Genomic DNA, 18,784 nt, shown 5'->3' on the forward strand with positions numbered 1-18,784 from the left:
GGGAGGGTGGCAAGGAAAGACCCCGCCACCTTCCTGGTTCCACCCTGATTAAGCCCATGGCGGGATGGCCCATGGTGGCCTTCCCGTACCACCGTCAATCGAGTCACTTAAGCAGGCAATTAATGCCCACTCATCCTGCCGCTGGTTAACCCAGCAGCCGGCAGGGGGTTCGCCATGTGGGGAGCATGAGAGGAAAACTCTGACATATTTGTTTGTGGGCTCCTGGAAGTTGGGGATAGGCCCCTCATTTAAAGGCACTCAGTTCCTGATTGAGGGAGCCGGTATTGGGAAGAGGAGGGCCACTAAAAGCCACACCCTGTCCTTGCTGCCAACACCTTCCACCCCCTTCCTGCCATCACTCACCTGTGTCTTGGATGCCTCCTTGCGCCAAGGTCTCGGATTGGTGTAGTACTGGCAGCAGCCACCAGCCCCCCAGTGGAGCTGCTGAGTACAGAAAAGCTGCCGGCCTCTGATTGGCCAGCAGCTCTTGGCGCCAAAATGTGGCGAGCCTTCCCTAAAATAGGTGAGCTGCGTTACCGCCACGAGATTTCACCCCTAGTATCAGTAATGATGACCATGAAACTACTGGATTGACATTAAAACCCAACTGATTCACTAATGTCCCTTATGGAGGGAAACCTGCTGCTTTCATTCCATCTGGCCTCAATTTGATTGCAGACCCACAGCAATGTGGTTGACAAGCCTCTCCGTTATATCAAGCTACTATGAAAAAGTTTTTGTTTTACCCATTCATGCCTGTCCCTAATTATCCCTGAAGGTAGCTAACAGTCAACCACATTGCTGTGGGTCTGGAGTCACATGTAGGTCAGACCAGTTAAGGTTGGCAGATTTCCTTATCTAAAGGATGTTAGTGAACCAGATAGGGTTATTTTTAATTCATTCATGGGATGTGGGCAACACTGGCTAGGCCAGCATTGATTGCCCGTCCCTAGTTGCCCTTGTTCAGAGGGCAGTTAAGAATCAACCGCATTGCTGTGGGTCTGGAGTTTTATGACAGTTGTTGATAGTTTCATGGTTACAATTACTGAGACTTAATTTTCAATTCCAGATTTTTAAATTAATTGAATTTTAATTCCAACAGCTGCTGTTGTGGGTTTTGAACCCCTGCCCCCACAGCAATAGCCTGGACCTCTTTATTTTGAGTCCACTGCACCACCATCTCTCCACGAGAGAAATAAATATAAACGGACCACCTGCATAGACCTAGGTACCAGATAGGACAAAAGCACATCGAGCCTAGTCATAACAAAACTGCTATATCAAATTGTAGCACTGAACAAATGGCTCACCACCACCTTCTCAAAGAAAGTTAGGAATGGGCAACTAATGCTGGCATTGCCAGCATCCCTTGAATGAAGAAATCAAAGAAAAAAAACAGAGAGTGTACATTCATTTCTAAGGAACATATACTGAGAGCCTATGCATATAAGGAGTGTATGTTCATTGTTAGTTATGACACAGCTGATGGTAAATGCTGAGCTATTCAAATCCCAGAGAGAAACTTGAAACAACTATCACAACTTATTTTCAATTTGTATATATTTTGAGATGCATGCCTTGAATTCAGCAGTAATAAGACCACCAAATCTTATAGGTTTTCATAAAACTAGATTAAACATTTATTAATTAGAGAAATGATTTTAAATGCATACATAGATCTACAAATTACTATTGTGATCAGTTCTAAGCCGTCTAATCAATCTAACTCCCAGTTACACCTTTGTTAAGGCAACAGTAGGACACAGATTTTAAAAGACCTGGACAAAGAAACTGAACAAGTCAACTTCCAAGTGAGTTTTCTTAACTTCAGTCCTGTAAAGACTGCAGCCTGAGGCATAAATGCCGAAGGCTTTTCATACTTGTAAGATCTTAAAATTGCCTTCACTGGCACACAGCCTTTGCACCTTTATACATATTTTTCCCCTTTGAATGCAAATACCCATTGTTTCACTATGTCTTTGGACTTTATCTCCCTGATGATAAAACCCTCTCATAGTATTAAGTTTTACCAGTAATCTTTGGGAAAAATAAACACATGTTTCTAAACTTCACCTGGCTAGGTGACACATTTCACCCCTGCTTTGAAAACAATCTAGTTTGGTTTAGTTCAAAATGCAAATGTTCCCTTGACACCCATATTTCTAAACTTCCCCATGGGCAGGATCTTCCAGTCGGCGAGCGGGGGCGGGGCCCGCTCGCCAACGCGTAAAATGATGCAGGATGACGTCGGGTGGAACTTCTGATGTCACCCCGCATCACTTCCATTTTCAGGTCGGCGGGGGCGCAGCTGAGTCAGCTGCCCGCCCGCTGACCTGTCAATGGCCTATTGAGGCAATTGAAAAAGTAATTAAGGAGTAATGGAGCCTCCCATCCAACCTTAAGGTTGGCGGGCAGGCCGGGAGCCCTGGCGGGCTTTGGAAAAAGCATGAAACCTCATCCACGGGCGGAATGAGGTTTCATGAGGGTATTTAAATTTTAATCACATCTTTCAATCACAGTGTCACCTGAAGGGACATGGCAGGGAAATTTTTTAAACTGCTGTATTTAAAGTTTTAAATCGGAGACGATCTCCCTGAGGCAGCACTTAGCCTCAGGGAGACCTGTGTGCTCTTTCGCGCGCATGCGGCTGAGGGAATCCACCTCCCCCCCCACCTCTCGCACTCCCGGCTGAGGGAATTCCCCCTCCCCCGCCCGCACAGGGAGCACATAGCGCTTCCGAGTGGACATCACCCTGGGCGGGCTTTAATTGGCCTGCCCACGTAAAATGACGGCGCGCCCCCGATTGGGGATGCTGATCGAAGGACCGCCCGCTCCCATACTTCCCCCCCCCCGCCAACGGGGGGAAGATTTTTCCCCATGTTTATCTAACTAACATGTCAAACCTAACATCTCTTCTTAAATCAAAGCACAAAGACTAGCTGCCTCCAATGCAATTAAATCTCTCTCTCACACACACACACACACACACACACATATATATACACACACTATTACATTACAATTTGTATGCTTTAACATAACAATATATATATACAAATCTTTTGCATCAACAGAAATCATTCCAGTTCAGAATCCAGGTTTTTAAATGTCCAATTTTCCCTTTAAGCTTCAAACCTTTGACAAAGCATCTGCAATCAGTTTCTTTCATCCAGCGACATGTTTAATCTGTAGATTAAATGGTTGCAGTAATAAACTCCGCCTGAACAGACTTGCACTTGTGTCTCGAAATTTGTCCCGAACTTTAGAGGATTGTGGTCTGTATAAACAATTGTTTCTGATGAATTGATTGCCACATAGATTTCGAAATTTGTCCTGAACTTTAAAGAATTGTGGTCTGTATAAACAATTGTTTCTGACGAATTGATTGCCACATAGATTTCAAAATGCTGCAATGCTATCACCAAAGCCAATGTTCCCTTTTCAATCGTTGAATATCTTCTCTGTTGTACATTCAAATTCCGTGAAAAATACCTTGTCGGTTTTTCAATTCCAGTGTCATCTTCTTGTAACAGTACGGCCCCAATGACTTTAGCACTTGCGTTAACGGCCAACTAAGATTGCTTGGTGTAATTGGGTGCTGCCAAAATTGGTGTCGTAGTTAATACAGTTTTCAAACTGTCAAATGCCTTCCGACACGCCTGCATTCATTGAAACTTCTTGTTTTTCTTTAAGTAGCTCAGCCAGTGGAGCAACCACACTGCTAAAATCTGCTTAGACCTACAATTACTTTATTCGTCAGTCTTTGAAATGTCACAGGTGCATTCTTCATACCAAATGGCATGACTTTAAACTGATATAGTCCGTTTGGCGTCACAAAAGCCGATATCTCCTTTGCTCTCCCCAACAACGGTACTTGCCAATATCCTTTTAAGAAGTCAATCTTTGTGATAAATTTTGATTGTTCCACTTTCTCAATACAATCCGTCAACCATGGCATAAGATGTGAATCCGCTTTTGTCACCATGTTCACCTTTCGATAGTCCACCCACAGTCTTTATGTTCCAAATGGTTTCAGTACCAACACAATAGGTGAACTCCAGTTACTGTAGCTAGACTCACTGATATCATTTTGAAGCATGAAACCAACTTCTTTCTGTACTTGTGATAACTTTGCCGGATTTAATCTATGAGGGTGTTGCCTTATCGAAGATAAAACTGTTACAGAGGCATCATATATAGCTAAATCTGTCATCCCCAACTTATTTCCACAACTAGCTTTGTGTGACTGCAATTGCTTTTCCAAATCACTTTGGCACTTGTCTGGAAGGCAACTCAATATTACATTTAAATTTTCAAGTACCCCGTCATTACCCAATTTGATTAGAGGAAAATCAACTTCAGAATCCTCCGTTTCTACTTCTTTCTCTTTATCTACTACCACCAACACCTCCTTTTGGTCCGCTTCCCTGTCAAAGTACTTTTTAAGCGCATTTACATGACACACCCTCTGATTCTTTCTTCTTTCTGGATTATTTATTCATTAATTTACTTTACTCAATTTCTTTTCAATCCTGTAAGGCCCACTTGTCTTTAATGAGTCACCCAGTACCGGTAACAGAACTAGCACTTTCTCTCCAGCAATAAAATTCCGACATGTAGCCTCCTTGTCGGCTTTCACTTTCATCACTTGCTGTGATATCTTTAAATGTTCCCTAGCTAACTCACATGCTCTGTCTAATCTCTCTCTGAGGTTTGATACGTAATCCAAGACAGTAGTTTCTGGATTTTGACCCACCAGTTTCTCATAAATCAATTTCAGTGGTCCCCTTGTCTTATGACCATAGGCTAGTTTGAAAGGACTAAAACCAGTCGATGCATTGGGAATGTCCCTAACAGCAAATAACAAGAATGGAATTCCCCATCCCAATCCCATGGAAAACCCTGACTGTATATCGTCATCGTAGTTTTTAGAGTTTGATGCCATCTTTCCAAAGCCCTTTGTGACTCCAGATGATAAGCTGTTGACTTAAACTGCTTCATGCCCAAACTGTTCATTACTTCCTTAAACAGCTGTAACATGAAATTTGAACCTTGATCTGATTGTATTTCATTAGGTAAATCATATCTTGTAAAAAATGTAGTTCATTCTTCCACAATCTTCTTTGTTGTAATGTTTCTCAAAGGTATTGCTTCAGGAAAGCTGATAGACACATCCATTATTGTCAGTAAGTATTGTTTGCCACTTTGCGTCTTAGGGAGTGCTCCTACACAATCAATCATGACCCTAGTAAAGGTCTTCAAATGTTGGAGTTGGAATTAAAGGTGCTGGCTTAATCACTGCTTGTGGTTTCCCTATCACCTGACATTTGTAACATGTTCCACAAAATTTGACTACATCCCTATGCAATCCAGGCCAATAGAAATGTTTCTGTATCTTCACCTGTATCATTCCTAAATGTCCCCCCTTTGGAATTTCATAAACTATCCTCAGGATCTTGGACAGAATCTTCTGTTCGGTCCTGCATGTTGACCCGTAAAAAGACACATGGTAACATTGGGCATGTGTCCTGACCCCACGCGTCATTCTGATCTTTAGTTCAGCAGACACGTGCGGGAGTTGGCTGCGTGCCCACCGATCTGTCAAAGGCCTGTTAAGGCCATTAATAAACTAATTAATGTAATTGTCAGGGCTGCCCGTCCAACCTTAAGGTTGGCGGGCAGGTGAAGAGCCCAGGCAGCCTTTGCATTTTTCATGAAACCTCATCCATGGGCAGGATAAGGTTTCATGAAGGGTTTATTTATTAAATAAAAATTCTAATGCAAATTCATAAACATACCCCAACTCATTTAACACTGTCACGTGAGGGGACATGTCTGAATAATTTTTAATTTTTAAAATTTTTCCACCTTTAAAACTGAACTTAATCTCCCTGAGGCAGCTCTGTGCTTCAGGGAGATTTCTGCACTCTTTTGCGCATATGCATGAAAGAGTACAGGCCCCAACTCTCCCTCCTACCCATGCCTGCACAGGTAGTGCTGAGAACTACCGGGCGCGTGTCACGCTGATGGGCCTTAATTGGCCCGGCCACGTAAAATGGCGGGGCACAGCCGATCGCGGGCAGCGATAGGCTCCGCGCCCGCTCCCGACCGGCCCGCCCGATGGGGAGAAAATTCTCCCCCTCATTTCTATACCCAAATGGGATAACAATCTGATGTAAAAGCAAAAAACTGCGGATGCTGGAAATCTGAAAAAAAACCCCAAAAATACCTGGAAAAACTCAGCAGGTCTGACAGCATCTGCGGAGAGGAGCACGGTTAACGTTTCGAGTCCATATGACTCTTCAACAGAACTAAGGAAAAATAGAAGAGAGGTGAAATATAAGCTGGTTTAAGGGGGGGTGGGACAGTTAGAGCTGGATAGAGGGCCAGTGATAGGTGGAGATAACCAAAAGATGTCATAGACAAAAGAACAAAGAGGTGTTGACAGTGGTGATATTAGCTAAGGAATGTGCTAATAGGTGACATTAAGGGTAGAAAGCAGGACGAGCAAGGTACAGATAGCCCTGGTGGGGTGGGGGGAAGGGATCAAAATAGGCTAAAAGGTAAAGATAAAACAATGGATGGAAATACATTTAAAAATAATGGAAATAGATGGGAAAAGAAAAATCTATATAAATTATTGGAAAAAGGGGGATCAGAAAGGGGGTGGAGATGGAGGAGAGAGTTCATGATCTTCCGACTAGGCACTTTACAGCCTTCCGGACTGAATATTGAGTTCAACAACTTTAGATCATGAAAACTCTTGTCCATCCCCACCCCCTTTCCAATCCCCCTTTTTCCCAATAATTTATACAGATTTTTCTTTTCCCACCTATTTCCATTATTTTTAAATGTATTTCCATCCATTGTTTTATCTCTACCTTTTAGCCTATTTTGATTCCTTCCCCCCACCCCACCCCCACTAGGGCTATCTGTCCCTTGCTCGTCCTGCTTGCCTCTCTTTCTGAGTAAGATGTCTGTCATAACTGCTTTACTAGAAAATCCTTTTTCTGTAACTCCACTAACTGCCTTGAGTTAAACATTTGAGTTGAATTGTGGTCTGCTCTGCTTTCCTGAATAATACTGTTAAACACAATGGCAGCTAATTGTATTTCAACACCTTCTTCCTGCCTTTGAACTGCCTGTCCTTCCTGTTTTTCTTGTTTCAACCTATGAGCCTGTGATCTCATTATCACACAATCTGGAAACAATCCAGGATGGTCTCTCTCTCTGTAACACTGCTGTTGAAGACACCTCTACAGGCTGCTCAAATACATAGGCATCACTCACATTTGTGACCTGCTATATCATTACCCAGAATAAATTGAAGCCCTGAAATGGGCAATTTTTCCACCACTCTAAAAGTCACTTCGCCTGTTTTACACTTACTCTTTAAATTAACCCTCCACAATGGAATAGGTTTAGCATCTCCGTGAACCCTACTTATTATCACCTGTTCCCGCAATACTCCCTCTAAACAACAAATGTCACTATCCCACAACATTAAGGATTGACTAACCCCTGTGCTTCTTAAAATTTTAACATCTTTACCTACTCCACCCTGTGCACACAGCAAGATTTTCCCTTCACATACAAAATCTCTAAACATTTCTGCAACCTGCTCCTCCGAATTCTCTTGGGTAAAGGTGTGAACACATTTCCACTTCTTTACCTATCACTGATTCTTCCTGTTCTACCTGCACACAAACCACTGCTTTTTTCCTGGGCCTGAACCTCAGAACACACAGTACTCTTACTTCCAGAACTTTCCTGCACCCCTATAATTCCAATGGATTTTCTCTGCAATTTCCAGCAAACTGACTTTGTGGTGTCCAACTTTATTACAATGTAAACAACTCAATTATCGAATGTCACTTCTACCCTCAGTATCTTGCTTTTTATTCTGAGAAAAAAACTTCCTGGGAATTTCCACCTACTCCTTCCCTTCCCTGACTACCCACCTTCCTTTCACCTTCCCACTTTCTCTCCTTCACCGATTTGAAAGAGTGATGAAGAAAAGGTTTAGCTCTATGAACTAACTCATAATCATCAGCTATCTCTGCTGCTAGTCTTACTGTTTGAACCCTCTGTTCCTCTACATGAGTTCTCACTGCCAAAGGAATTGAATCTTTAAATTATGCCAAAAGAATTACTTCTTTAAGAACTGCATATGTTGTCTCTATTTTTAATGCCCATATCCACCAGTCAAAATTATTTTGTTTTACTCTTTCAAACTCAATATAAGTTTGCTCAGTCTGTTTTTTCATATTCCTAAATTTCTGCCTGTATGCCTCAGGAATCAACTCATATGCACTTAAAATAGCCTTTTTTTATCATATCATAATTCACAGACATTTCTTCTGACAGTGAAGCATATACCTCATGCGCTCTACCCACCAACCTAGATTGCAACAACAATGTCCAGTTTTCCGTGGCCATTTCTTCTGTTTAGCTATGTTCTCAAATGAAACAAAGAATGCTTCAACATCTCTTTCCTCAAATTTTGGAACAGCTTGTACAAATTTAAACATCCCTTCCACTAGGTTTAAAGTTAAAGGGAAGAATTTTCCGGTCGGCGAGTGGGGGCGGGGCCTGCTCACTGATGCTTAAAATGACACACAGTGACGTCGGGTGGGCGTCCCGACATCACCACGCACCATTTAGATTTTCAGTTCGGCGGGCAGGCTGTCGCCTATTAAGGCCTGTTAAAAACAGTTAAAACAGTTAATTGAGCTGCCCATCCAACCTTACGGTTGGGGGGCAGGCGAAGAGCCCAGGCGGCCTTTGCATTTTTCATTAAACCTCATCCACGGGCGGGATGAGATTTCATGAAGTGTTTTAAAATTCAATAAAAATTTTTTAAAAGATTCAGTGACATGTCCCAGCTCATGTGACATGTCACATGAGGGGACATGTTTTAAAAGTTCTTATTGTCCTTTATTTAAATTTTAAAATTTTAAACTGAGCTCCCTGAGGCGCAGAGCCTCAGGGAGATTTCTGCGCTCTTTCGTGCGCATGCCTCGACTCAAGGAACCCCCCCACGCCCGCACAGTGCTTTGGGGCAAGCTGGGCAGGCCTTACTTGGCCCACTCACGTAAAATGGCGGCGCGGACCCGATTGGGGGCGCCGATCGAGTTCGTGCTCGCTCCCGCCCGCCCCCGCACAACCCTCCCGACAGGGGGAACATTCAGCCCAAAGGTTTTTCATCATCAGAACTTTCCTCAGTATCTGAGGTCTCTTTTTAAATTTCCACCCTTTCAAGTCGGTAAGATCTGCCTCTTTCCTTTTTCCCTGTTCTGTTGCTAATGTTTTCCTCTGGAGGTTTAGTTTCTGCATTTCCATTTCTTTTTGAAATGATCTCTCCTTTTTCCTTTCATTTTCTGCTGCCTCTAGTGCCAGTTTTTTTTCCATTTCCAATTTTTTTTCCCTTTTCGTCTGCCTCCAATTCAAGTTTTCTCAGTTCCTTTGCTTGTTCAAATTTAAGCCTTTTCTTTTATAACTGAAGTTGCACAACCTCCAGCTGTGAGGCCCTGGTGTCAGGTATCACTTCCAACTTTAAGTAATGTGCGATACCTTCAATTACATCCGCTTTCCTTAATTGTCCCACCAGCGTGAAATCGCGGTGCGGTGCTGATCGTGGGCAGTGGTCAGCTTCCCGATCGCCCCCGCCCGCCCCCGCTGGGCACCCCCTCCAAGGGCAAAATTCTGCCCATAGACACATCCCACTATTATTCTAGGCTACAATAAATTCCAATAACATTATGAGAATTATTACATCTTCTTGACAGTTACTCAATATATATTGAAAGCATCAATATACAGAGAGCATATGTATATTGTTACCCAATATATATATTGAAAGATCTACATACAGGGAGCGTACATATGTTGTTACCCACTATATATTGACAATGGCTTGACACAGGGAATATATACATTGTTGCGCAACTGTATACTGAGATCCTCTGCACGGAGGAAGTGTATGGAATTCAATGAAATAGAAAGTGCAAGAGAAGAAGATATCAAGGTGCACTAATTACCATGGAACCAACAAAATAGAGAGAAACAAAAAAGATTACTAGATATTACAAACTTGTATGTACATTGCCAGTCAGTATATACTGAGGGAAACACATAGCAAGTGTTTACTTTTTCTTAGGCAATCCCTTGAGCTCGAGGATGACTTGCTTTCACTCCATTTCAATGAATTCTCTGAAGAAGGGTCATACGGACTCTCTCTCCACACATGCTGCTAGATCTGCTGAGTTTTTTCAGCATTGCCTGTTTTTGTTTCAGATTTCCAGCATCTGCAGTATTTTGCTTTTATATCAATGGATTCTGAGTTGGCTGGTAAGTCCAATGTGCGATCTGCAGACTCTGCCACATAGCAAGTGGATAGACATTGTCAACCGATATACACTGAGATAAATGCACATAGCAAGTAGTATAGTATATTGTCAACCAGCATATATTGAAAACCTCTGTATAACGGGAGCTTGTCTATATTGGAAAATAGGGTAGATTATCAAATTAGTTTTCATGAAGCAGCATTATCAATTGAAAAATCTATGCTCCTGTGTATACTGGGTGCCTGTGCATACTGGGTGTCCATGAATATTACTGCTCATTTCTCTTTGTCTAATAAAAGAATAGTTATGACAATGGCCATAAGCAATGTTATTATGTAAACAAGTAATGCTTTTGGCATGTTTACACAGTAGGAACCCTTGAACAGTGCAAAATAATGAGGAAATTCTGGAATAAGTGACTTGCAGTGTAACTTAAAACACACCACATTTTAGCTGGGACTTGGATAGATCGGTGGAAGATTTAAGAATAACCTCCAAAGGGAAATTGAATAAACACTTGAAGGGGAAAGGTTTGCACCTCTATGGGGATAGCAGAGGAGTGGGGCTAATTGGATAGTTCTTTCAAATGGCCGGCAGGGACATGGGCCGAATTTTACAGACCCTTTGTGGTGGTGGTGGGACCATAAAGCGCGGCAAGCCGTTCCAAAGCCCGTTGACTTCAGCGGGACCGTAAAATCCCGCCAGGGGCTGGGGCCTTAAAATTCCGCCCTTGATGGACCAAATGGCCTCCTAGGATTTGATGATTCCACCATTACCCTCGCTGAATGAAGTGAGAATTTAATGATCGTGGCCCCACCCTCCCCCAGTAAAAACAATGACGATCCCAACATTCCTGGATTAATGCCACTAAAGAGTTATTGTGCTGGTTGGCTGGCAACACAGAGTTTTATTGTTCCTATGTCAATTCTAATTGATGATCACCATTGTGCAAGTGTTTGTAACAATTTTGATTAAAAATGACAATTTTCTATTATTTGCATTGGCTGACAATGATATACTGTTTAAAATCCGGTCAGAAAGGGTCATATTATCTTTCCCCCATACATATTTTGGTTTTACATGGAATACCATAAATTGCCTTTTTATATATTTCAAAATTTTCCAATTTTCTGCAGTAGCAAGGAATGTAAGTTTGGAACCAGTGTAGGAAACTTTGCAGCCATTTCTTGCCAATAGGCAAATTGGGTCACAGTTAGCCCACTGCTGAGAGGCGCGGTCTTGGCTAATAGTTCTCAAATTGAACACCCTTAGTTGTTGTGATTTTCATTACAGCTCCATTCAAACTGTCATCTTCAAGTAGTTGTATAAAACCTTCGGCTATAACTGATGGTCTGTAATAAAGAAGATGGAATTCAATGGTATGAGGAATGATTTAAGAAAAATAACTATTCAGTCCTGGCTTCTTTGAACAGCCTGAGATAGATTTCATCTGGCCTTGGTGATTTACCCACTTCCAAGGATGCTAGTTCCCTTAATACTTCCTCTCTCCCTATGTTTATCACACCCAATACTTCACACTTCTCCTCCTTAACTGCAGTGTCTGCATCATCCACCTCTTTTTTGAAGGTAGATGCAAAGTATTCATTAAGAGCCATAACCACATCCACTACCTCCATACATAGGTTACCTTTTTGGTCTTTTATGGGCCCTACGGTTTTCTCAATTATTCTCTTATTCCTAACGTATTGATAAAATGTCTTATGATATTGTGAAATTAGTCAAAAAGAAAAGGGAAGCATTCGTAAGGGCTAGAAGGCTGGGAACAGATGAAGCCTGTGGAGAATATGAAGAAAGTAGAAAGAAACTTAAGCAAGGAGTCAGGAGGGCTAAAAGGGGTCATGAAAAGTCACTGGCAACCAGGATTAAGGAAAATCCCAAGGCCTTTTATACATATGTAAAAAGCAAGAGGGTAGCCAGGGAAAGGGTAGGCCCACTCAGGGACAGAGGTGGGAATCTGTGTGTGGAGCCAGAAGAAATGGGAGAGATACTAAATGAATACTTATCATCAGTATTCACCAAAGAGAAGGACTTAGCGGTCGATTTGTCTAGGGAAGAGTGTGTAGATAGCCTGGATCATGTTGAGATCAAAAAAGAGGAGGTGTTAGGCGTCTTGAAGAATATTAAGGTGGATAAGTCCCCAGGGCCAGATGGGATCTACTCCAGAGTATTGAGGGAGGCAAGGGAGGAGATTGCTAGGGCCTTGACAGAAATCTTTGTATCCTCACTGGCTACGGGTGAGGTCCCAGAGGACTGGAGAATGGCCAATGTTGTTCCATTGTTTAAGAAGGGTAGCAGGGATAATCCAGGAAATTACAGGCCGGTGAGCCTTACGTCAGTGGTAGGGAAATTATTGGAGAAGATTCTTCGTGACAGGATTTACTACCATTTGGAAGCAAATGGGTGTATTAGTGAGAGGCAGCATGGTTTTGTGAAGGGGAGGTCGTGTCTCACTAAATTGATCAAGTTTTTCGAGGAAGTGACAAAGATGATCGACGATGGATGGGCAGTGGATGTTATATACATGGATTTCAGTAAGGCCTTTGACAAGGTCCCTTATGGCAGACTGGTACAGAAGGTAAAGTTGCACAGGATCAGAGGTGAGCTGGCAAGATGGATACAGAATTGGCTTGGTCATAGAAGACAGAGGGTAGCAGTGGAAGAGTGCTTTTCTGAATGGAGAGCTGTGACTATTGGAGTTCCGTAGGGATCAGTGGTGGGACCTTTGCTGTTTGTAGTATACATAAATGATTTGGAGGAAAATGTAACTGGGTTAATTAGTAAGTTTGCAGATGACACTAAGGTTGGAGGAGTTGCAGATAGTGAAGAGGATTGTCAAAGGATACAACGGGATATAGATCGGTTGGAGACTTGGGCGGAGAAATGGCAGATGGCGTTTAATCCGGACAAGTGCGAGGTAATGCATTTTGGAAGGTCTAATACAGGCAGGAATTATACAGTAAATGGCAGAACCCTTAAGTGCATCGATGGGCAGAGGGATCTGGGTGTACAGGTCCACAGGTCACTGAAAGTGGCAACGCAGGTGGATAAGGTAGTCAGGGAGGCATATGGCATGCTTGCCTTCATTGGCAGGGGTATTGAGTATAAAAGCTGGGAAGTCATGCTGCAGCTGTATAGAACCTTGGTTAGGCCACACTTGGAATATTGCGTGCAATTCTGGTCACCACATTACCAGAAGGATATGGAGGTGTTGGAGAGGGTGCAGAGGAGGTTTACCAGGATGCTGCCTGGTCTGGAGTTTATTAGCTATGAGGAGAGGTTGGAGAAACTCAGATTGTTCTCACTACAGCGACGGAGATTGAGGGGTGACTTGATAGAAGTTTACAAAATTATGAGTGGCATGGACAGAATAGATAGTCAGAAGCTTTTTCCCAGGATGGACGAGTCAATTACTAGGGGACATAGATTTAAGGTGAGAGGAGAAAACTATAGAGGAGATGTACGGGGCAAGTTTTTTACGCAGCGGGTAGTGAGTGTCTAGAATTCGCTGCCAGAGAAGGTGGTGGAAGCAGGTACGATAGTGGTGTTTAAGAGGCAGCTTGACAAATACATGAATAGGATGGGAATAGAGGGATACGGACCCCGGAAGTGCAAAATGTTTTAGTTGACGGGCAATATGATCGGCGCAGGCTTGGAGGGCCGAAGGGCCTGTTCCTGTGCTGTACTTTTCTTTGTTCTTTGTTCTTTGTTCTTTGTCTTTGTGTTGTCCTTGATTTTGCTTACCAACATTCTTTCATGCCCTCTCTTTGCTTTCTTAATTTCCTTATTGATTTCACCCTCCTCTTTCTATACTCCTCTCAGCTTTCTGTGGCATTGAATTCTCTCAGTGCCTGACATAAGTTTTCCTTTTCAACCTTCTCTTACCCTGTGAGCTCCTTGGCATTCAGGGGGCTCTAGATTTGGCCATCGCACCATTTTTCTTAGTGGGAATATGTTTACTTTGAACATCTTGAATTTCCCCTTCGAATGTCTCCCACTGCCCTGACACTGATTTACCTTCAAGTAGCTGTTCCCCCAGTCCATTAAATCACTCACCAGCTTAGCAAAATTGATCTTACTCCAATGTAAAACTTTAACTCCTGTTCTATTTCTGTCCTTTCCCATAATTACGTTAAAACTAATTGAATTCTGATCGCATTTTCTTTGTTTATAATTTCACAGCTTAACTCTCACGGATGTCTGTTTTCCTAAAGTGACCTGTCAATACAGTTGCTCCAAATAAACTGGTGAAAGTTTATGTCTTCATCTCAACTCACTTTGTACTGAACTGTCGCGCAAGCCAGATCAAGTGGAGCATCTGGAATAATATCCATCATCTACAAGGCACAAGTCAGTGGTGTGATGGAATACTCTCCACTTGCCTGGATGAGTGCAACTCCAACATCACATAAGAATCTCAACACCATCCAGGACAAAGCAGCCCGCTTGATGGCACCCTATCCACCACCTTAACACTTTCACTCCTTCCACCACGGTAGCAGCAGTGTGTACCATCTACATGATGCACTGGAGGAACTTACCAAGGCTCCTTAGACAGCACCTTTCAAACCCATGACCTCTACCATCCAGGGCAAAGGCAGCAGACACATGGGAACACCACCACCTGCAAGTTCCCCTCCAAGCCACTCACCACCCTGACTTGGAAATATATCACTGTTCCTTCACTGTCACTGGGCCAAAATCCTGGAACTCCCTTCCTAACAGCACTGTGGGTGTACCTACACCACATGGACTGCAGCGGTTCAAGAAGGCAGCTCACCACCGCCTTCTCAAGGGAAATTAAGGATTCGCAATAAAAGCTGGCCTAGCCAGTGATGCCCAAATCTCAGGAACGAATAAAAGAAAAGGAGGTAATTGATGAGGAAACATGAACCCCCTCAGGAGCTCACGTACCCAGGAGCTGCAGATAACTTATCAGTTTTTAACCCCACTTCTCTTTGATCCTAGTGACCTAGAGAATCTAATGAAAAACATCTAGAATCAGATGAAGATATTTTATGATGTGATTACTTAACATCACAGTAACAGGATTACATAATGATAACTTACTCTAGTACTCCAAAGATATTTATTAAATCCTTGACGCTGTCCTTGAATTGATAAAAATTTCCCAGATTTTCTTCATGGTTTATAGTGTCAAGAATTGGAGTGTTGACAAAGCTTGGGCAGAGAGCGTTTACTCGGATCCCATAATTTCCAAATCTAGAAGCTTCCTGGAGGAAAGAGGGATTGCCATTAGCTCTTTTTCAGAAATTGCTGCTCCTCTCCATTCCTCCAATGCTGATCCACCGATGTCTGACTGATCAGAACAGGGAGATTGCAGCTTTGCTCCCTCTTCAGCGCTGTCAGCAAATCTCAATGCGGGTGTTGCTGGCGGGATGGGGAGGTGGGGTTGTTACAATTGCCATTAACACCCCTAGCCTGGAGAGAGGGAGAGAGGGTGGGGTCGGGGGGAACTCAGATTAAAAGCAAAATCTGAAATAAAAACAGAAAATGCCGGAAACACTCAGAAGGTCAGGCGGCATCTCTGGAGAGAGAAACAGAGATAATGTTTTGTGTCTAATATGGCTCTTCTTCAGGACTGCAGTTTTAAGACAATGGGTGAAAGGGCAGGGATAAGGAGATTTTTTTTTACATAGCCAGTTGTTATGATCTGAAATGCACTGCCTGAAAGGGTGGTGGAAGCAGATTCAATAATAACTTTCAAAAGGCAATTGGATATATGGTCGAAGGGAAAAAAAATGAGAACCAGGGAATATGATTGATTGGATGGCTCTTTTAAGGAGCCGGCACAGGCATGATGGGCAGAATGGCCTTCTTCTGTGCTATATGGGCTGAAAGGTCCTTAGAGCTGCTCAGACATTACCACTGTAACATTACTGGAAATATAAGAAAACTCTGTTCTTTTCATGTGTAAACAAAGCTTCCGTCACACTTCCGGCAAAGTTAAGATGGTGTGGCGCAGAAAACTTCAAGGAAATTCCTGTCTTTACTTTCGAATTCCAGAATGTCCAGAGAGCTCTACACATCAGTCCGCTGAGACTTCAGTAACTCCAGTTGTGGAGCACAGTTTCGCATGATAGATCATGCTGCAGGTCTCAGAGAAGTTCCATAAAGACAGTTGAATGTTGAAAGATGGCCAGCGCTGATAATATTTCTGTCATGCATGTAAATGAAAGAATTCTGACTATTTGCATTGGCAATTGGCAGGAGAAGCAGCAAAGAGGAGGGTAATGATGCGATCCACGGAGGATTCTGCCCCTTCCCACCCTGTCACATCAACATGCTTCTCTTGAAAGTGCGCTTGACTCATTGTTTCACATTTCATTAACTCAGCCTAAGATCAAAAGTACTGTGAATTCATAAACTCAACATTGAATACCATCTCAATCTACAATCATTCATTAGGTGTCTTCAAAGGGATCTCTCCACATGTGCCAGAACTCCTGATTTTGAGTTATACAGGACACAAAGGTGCCAGTATTAACCTTTGATCTGTGCCAAGTTAGCTGATCCCAGCAGTGGGAGTGCTAGAATTAGCCTTGGTGCTCCTGATTGCCATCTACTAGGCTCAGATGGAAAACATGTGCATTTGCAAATGCACATTAGGTGAAGACAACATCAAGTTCAGCGGCAATACCCCTTCAGAGTCTATTGATACTCACTGTCCAGGCTCATACTTGGTCAGCTGATTGAAGTACCATGAGGCTGCCATAGAACAATACACAAACCCACTTCAGTAGAGAAGGTGAATGTCATACTTCTGAAAATGTAATTAAATTTCTAACAGCTATTTTCAAGTGTCATTTGACAGTAGATTAATTATATTTAATGTGATGAGCAATAAACAGTATAAACTGGGGTATAGTTTGTACCTTAGTTGGCATTTTGTACTTAAAAATTATGATTGGTTGTTAAATTTTGTACAGTGGTAGTGAATGGGAAGTGCCTAGGATACTTGATTTTGCCTAGATGATGTCGGAGTTTATAGGTTAAACTTACCAATTCTAGGCTTGCAGTGGGTTGCCAGACTTGAAAGGTGGGCAATGTGTAGTCAGGGTTACAAATTGAAATGCAGATTGTCCCTTCAAACACACTACCTCATGAAGATGAATGTGTATGCATCTCAATCAAAGCCTCCATTGTATTCTTTACATCTCAAACATTTTTTCTCTTTTCCATCCATCCTATGATGACAGAAACAAGATTGTGGCCCAGATTTCATGGGCAACAGAGAAGCAACAGGGCTCGCTACTGATCTCGAAGAAAGATGCCCACAAATTCACCAAGGCTCCTTAGACAGCACTTTCCAAACACACAGCCATTATCATCTAGAAGGACAAGGGTAGCAGACAAATGGGAACACCACCACCAAGAAGTTCCCCTCCAAGTGACTCGCCATCCTGACTTGGAAATATATCGCTGTTCCTTCACTGTCGCTGGGTCAAAACCGTGGAACTCCCTTCCTAACAGCACTCTGGGTGGACCCACACCACATGGACTGCAGTGGTTCAAGAAGGCAGCTCACCACCGCCTTCTCAAGGGCAACTGGGGATGGGCAATAAATGCTGGCCCAGCCAGCAAAGCTCACATCCCATGAATGAATTTAAAAAAAAAGATCTAGTGACCTCTGTGGCATGGATTTCCCCTTTTCCGATGTCAGTTTGAATGCAGGCGACAAGTCAAAGTGATCTCCAGGCATCCAACAACAGTGATGTCGTCAAGCAGGGTAAACATTAGCATTCTCACAGACAGCAAACCAGGGAGTTAAAAGTGTTGATTATCATTCACTTTTAATGAAAGTTCTACAAAGAGTGACGTAAATTATTGGGATTTACGCATGGGATTAAAATAGAAGCTGAAGTATTATAGACAAATATTTTTTTAAATTATTTTTAGTATGTGAATTTTTTTTTATCATAATGGAGAACTTTAGCATTCCACAAATATAAAACTAGCTTTTTGGGGACAATGAAGCTGCTCATGAATAACCATGTACTTTGTAGTCTGTTAAACCTAGTTGCATCTCACTCAACAAGGCATAACTTTTTCAAGGGATTTTACAGAGAGAAAAGAAGGCAAGTCCTCAACAGTTCAACAATTTCTACTTGACTGCAGCCTGGGGAATTTCAACAGTGCACCCCCTGTCGGAAAGTGGAGAATCACTGACAGAAATTTCTGATCTCCGTGTTTAACTGCTCATGAGCAGACACCAGGAGTTGCTGCCAGTTTCGGAGTAGTAATAATGGTGAATGTTGAAAGATCCGCCATCTTTACTGCCACCAAAATCTGGGCCAATGTGACCAAAATCTTCAACACAGCTTTCTACTGAGTGACTGACCTCGAGGAAAAGGTTTGTTTGCGAAAGTCAAATGCCTGGAATTACCATTGCAATG

At 42.7% G+C, this 18,784-nt stretch overlaps 1 protein-coding gene across 1 annotated transcript in view; it reads right to left on the reverse strand.

Annotated features, from left to right (window-relative positions):
• Nucleotides 1–11,224: 11,224 nt before the first annotated feature.
• The window catches only part of LOC144692551 (15-hydroxyprostaglandin dehydrogenase [NAD(+)]-like), a 77,851-nt gene continuing 70,291 nt past the window's right edge, over nucleotides 11,225–18,784 (reverse strand). Inside the window, exons 6-7 of the mRNA XM_078561551.1 lie at nucleotides 15,438–15,601; nucleotides 11,225–11,701 (exon numbers count right to left, since the gene is read on the reverse strand). Coding sequence (XP_078417677.1) covers nucleotides 11,593–11,701; nucleotides 15,438–15,601 — 273 coding nt within the window. The 3' untranslated portion in view covers nucleotides 11,225–11,592. The remainder of the gene's footprint in view (nucleotides 11,702–15,437; nucleotides 15,602–18,784) is intronic.

The sequence above is a fragment of the Cetorhinus maximus genome, chromosome 2 (assembly GCF_964194155.1).
Source record: "Cetorhinus maximus chromosome 2, sCetMax3.hap1.1, whole genome shotgun sequence".
Taxonomy (NCBI): Eukaryota; Metazoa; Chordata; class Chondrichthyes; order Lamniformes; family Cetorhinidae; genus Cetorhinus; species Cetorhinus maximus.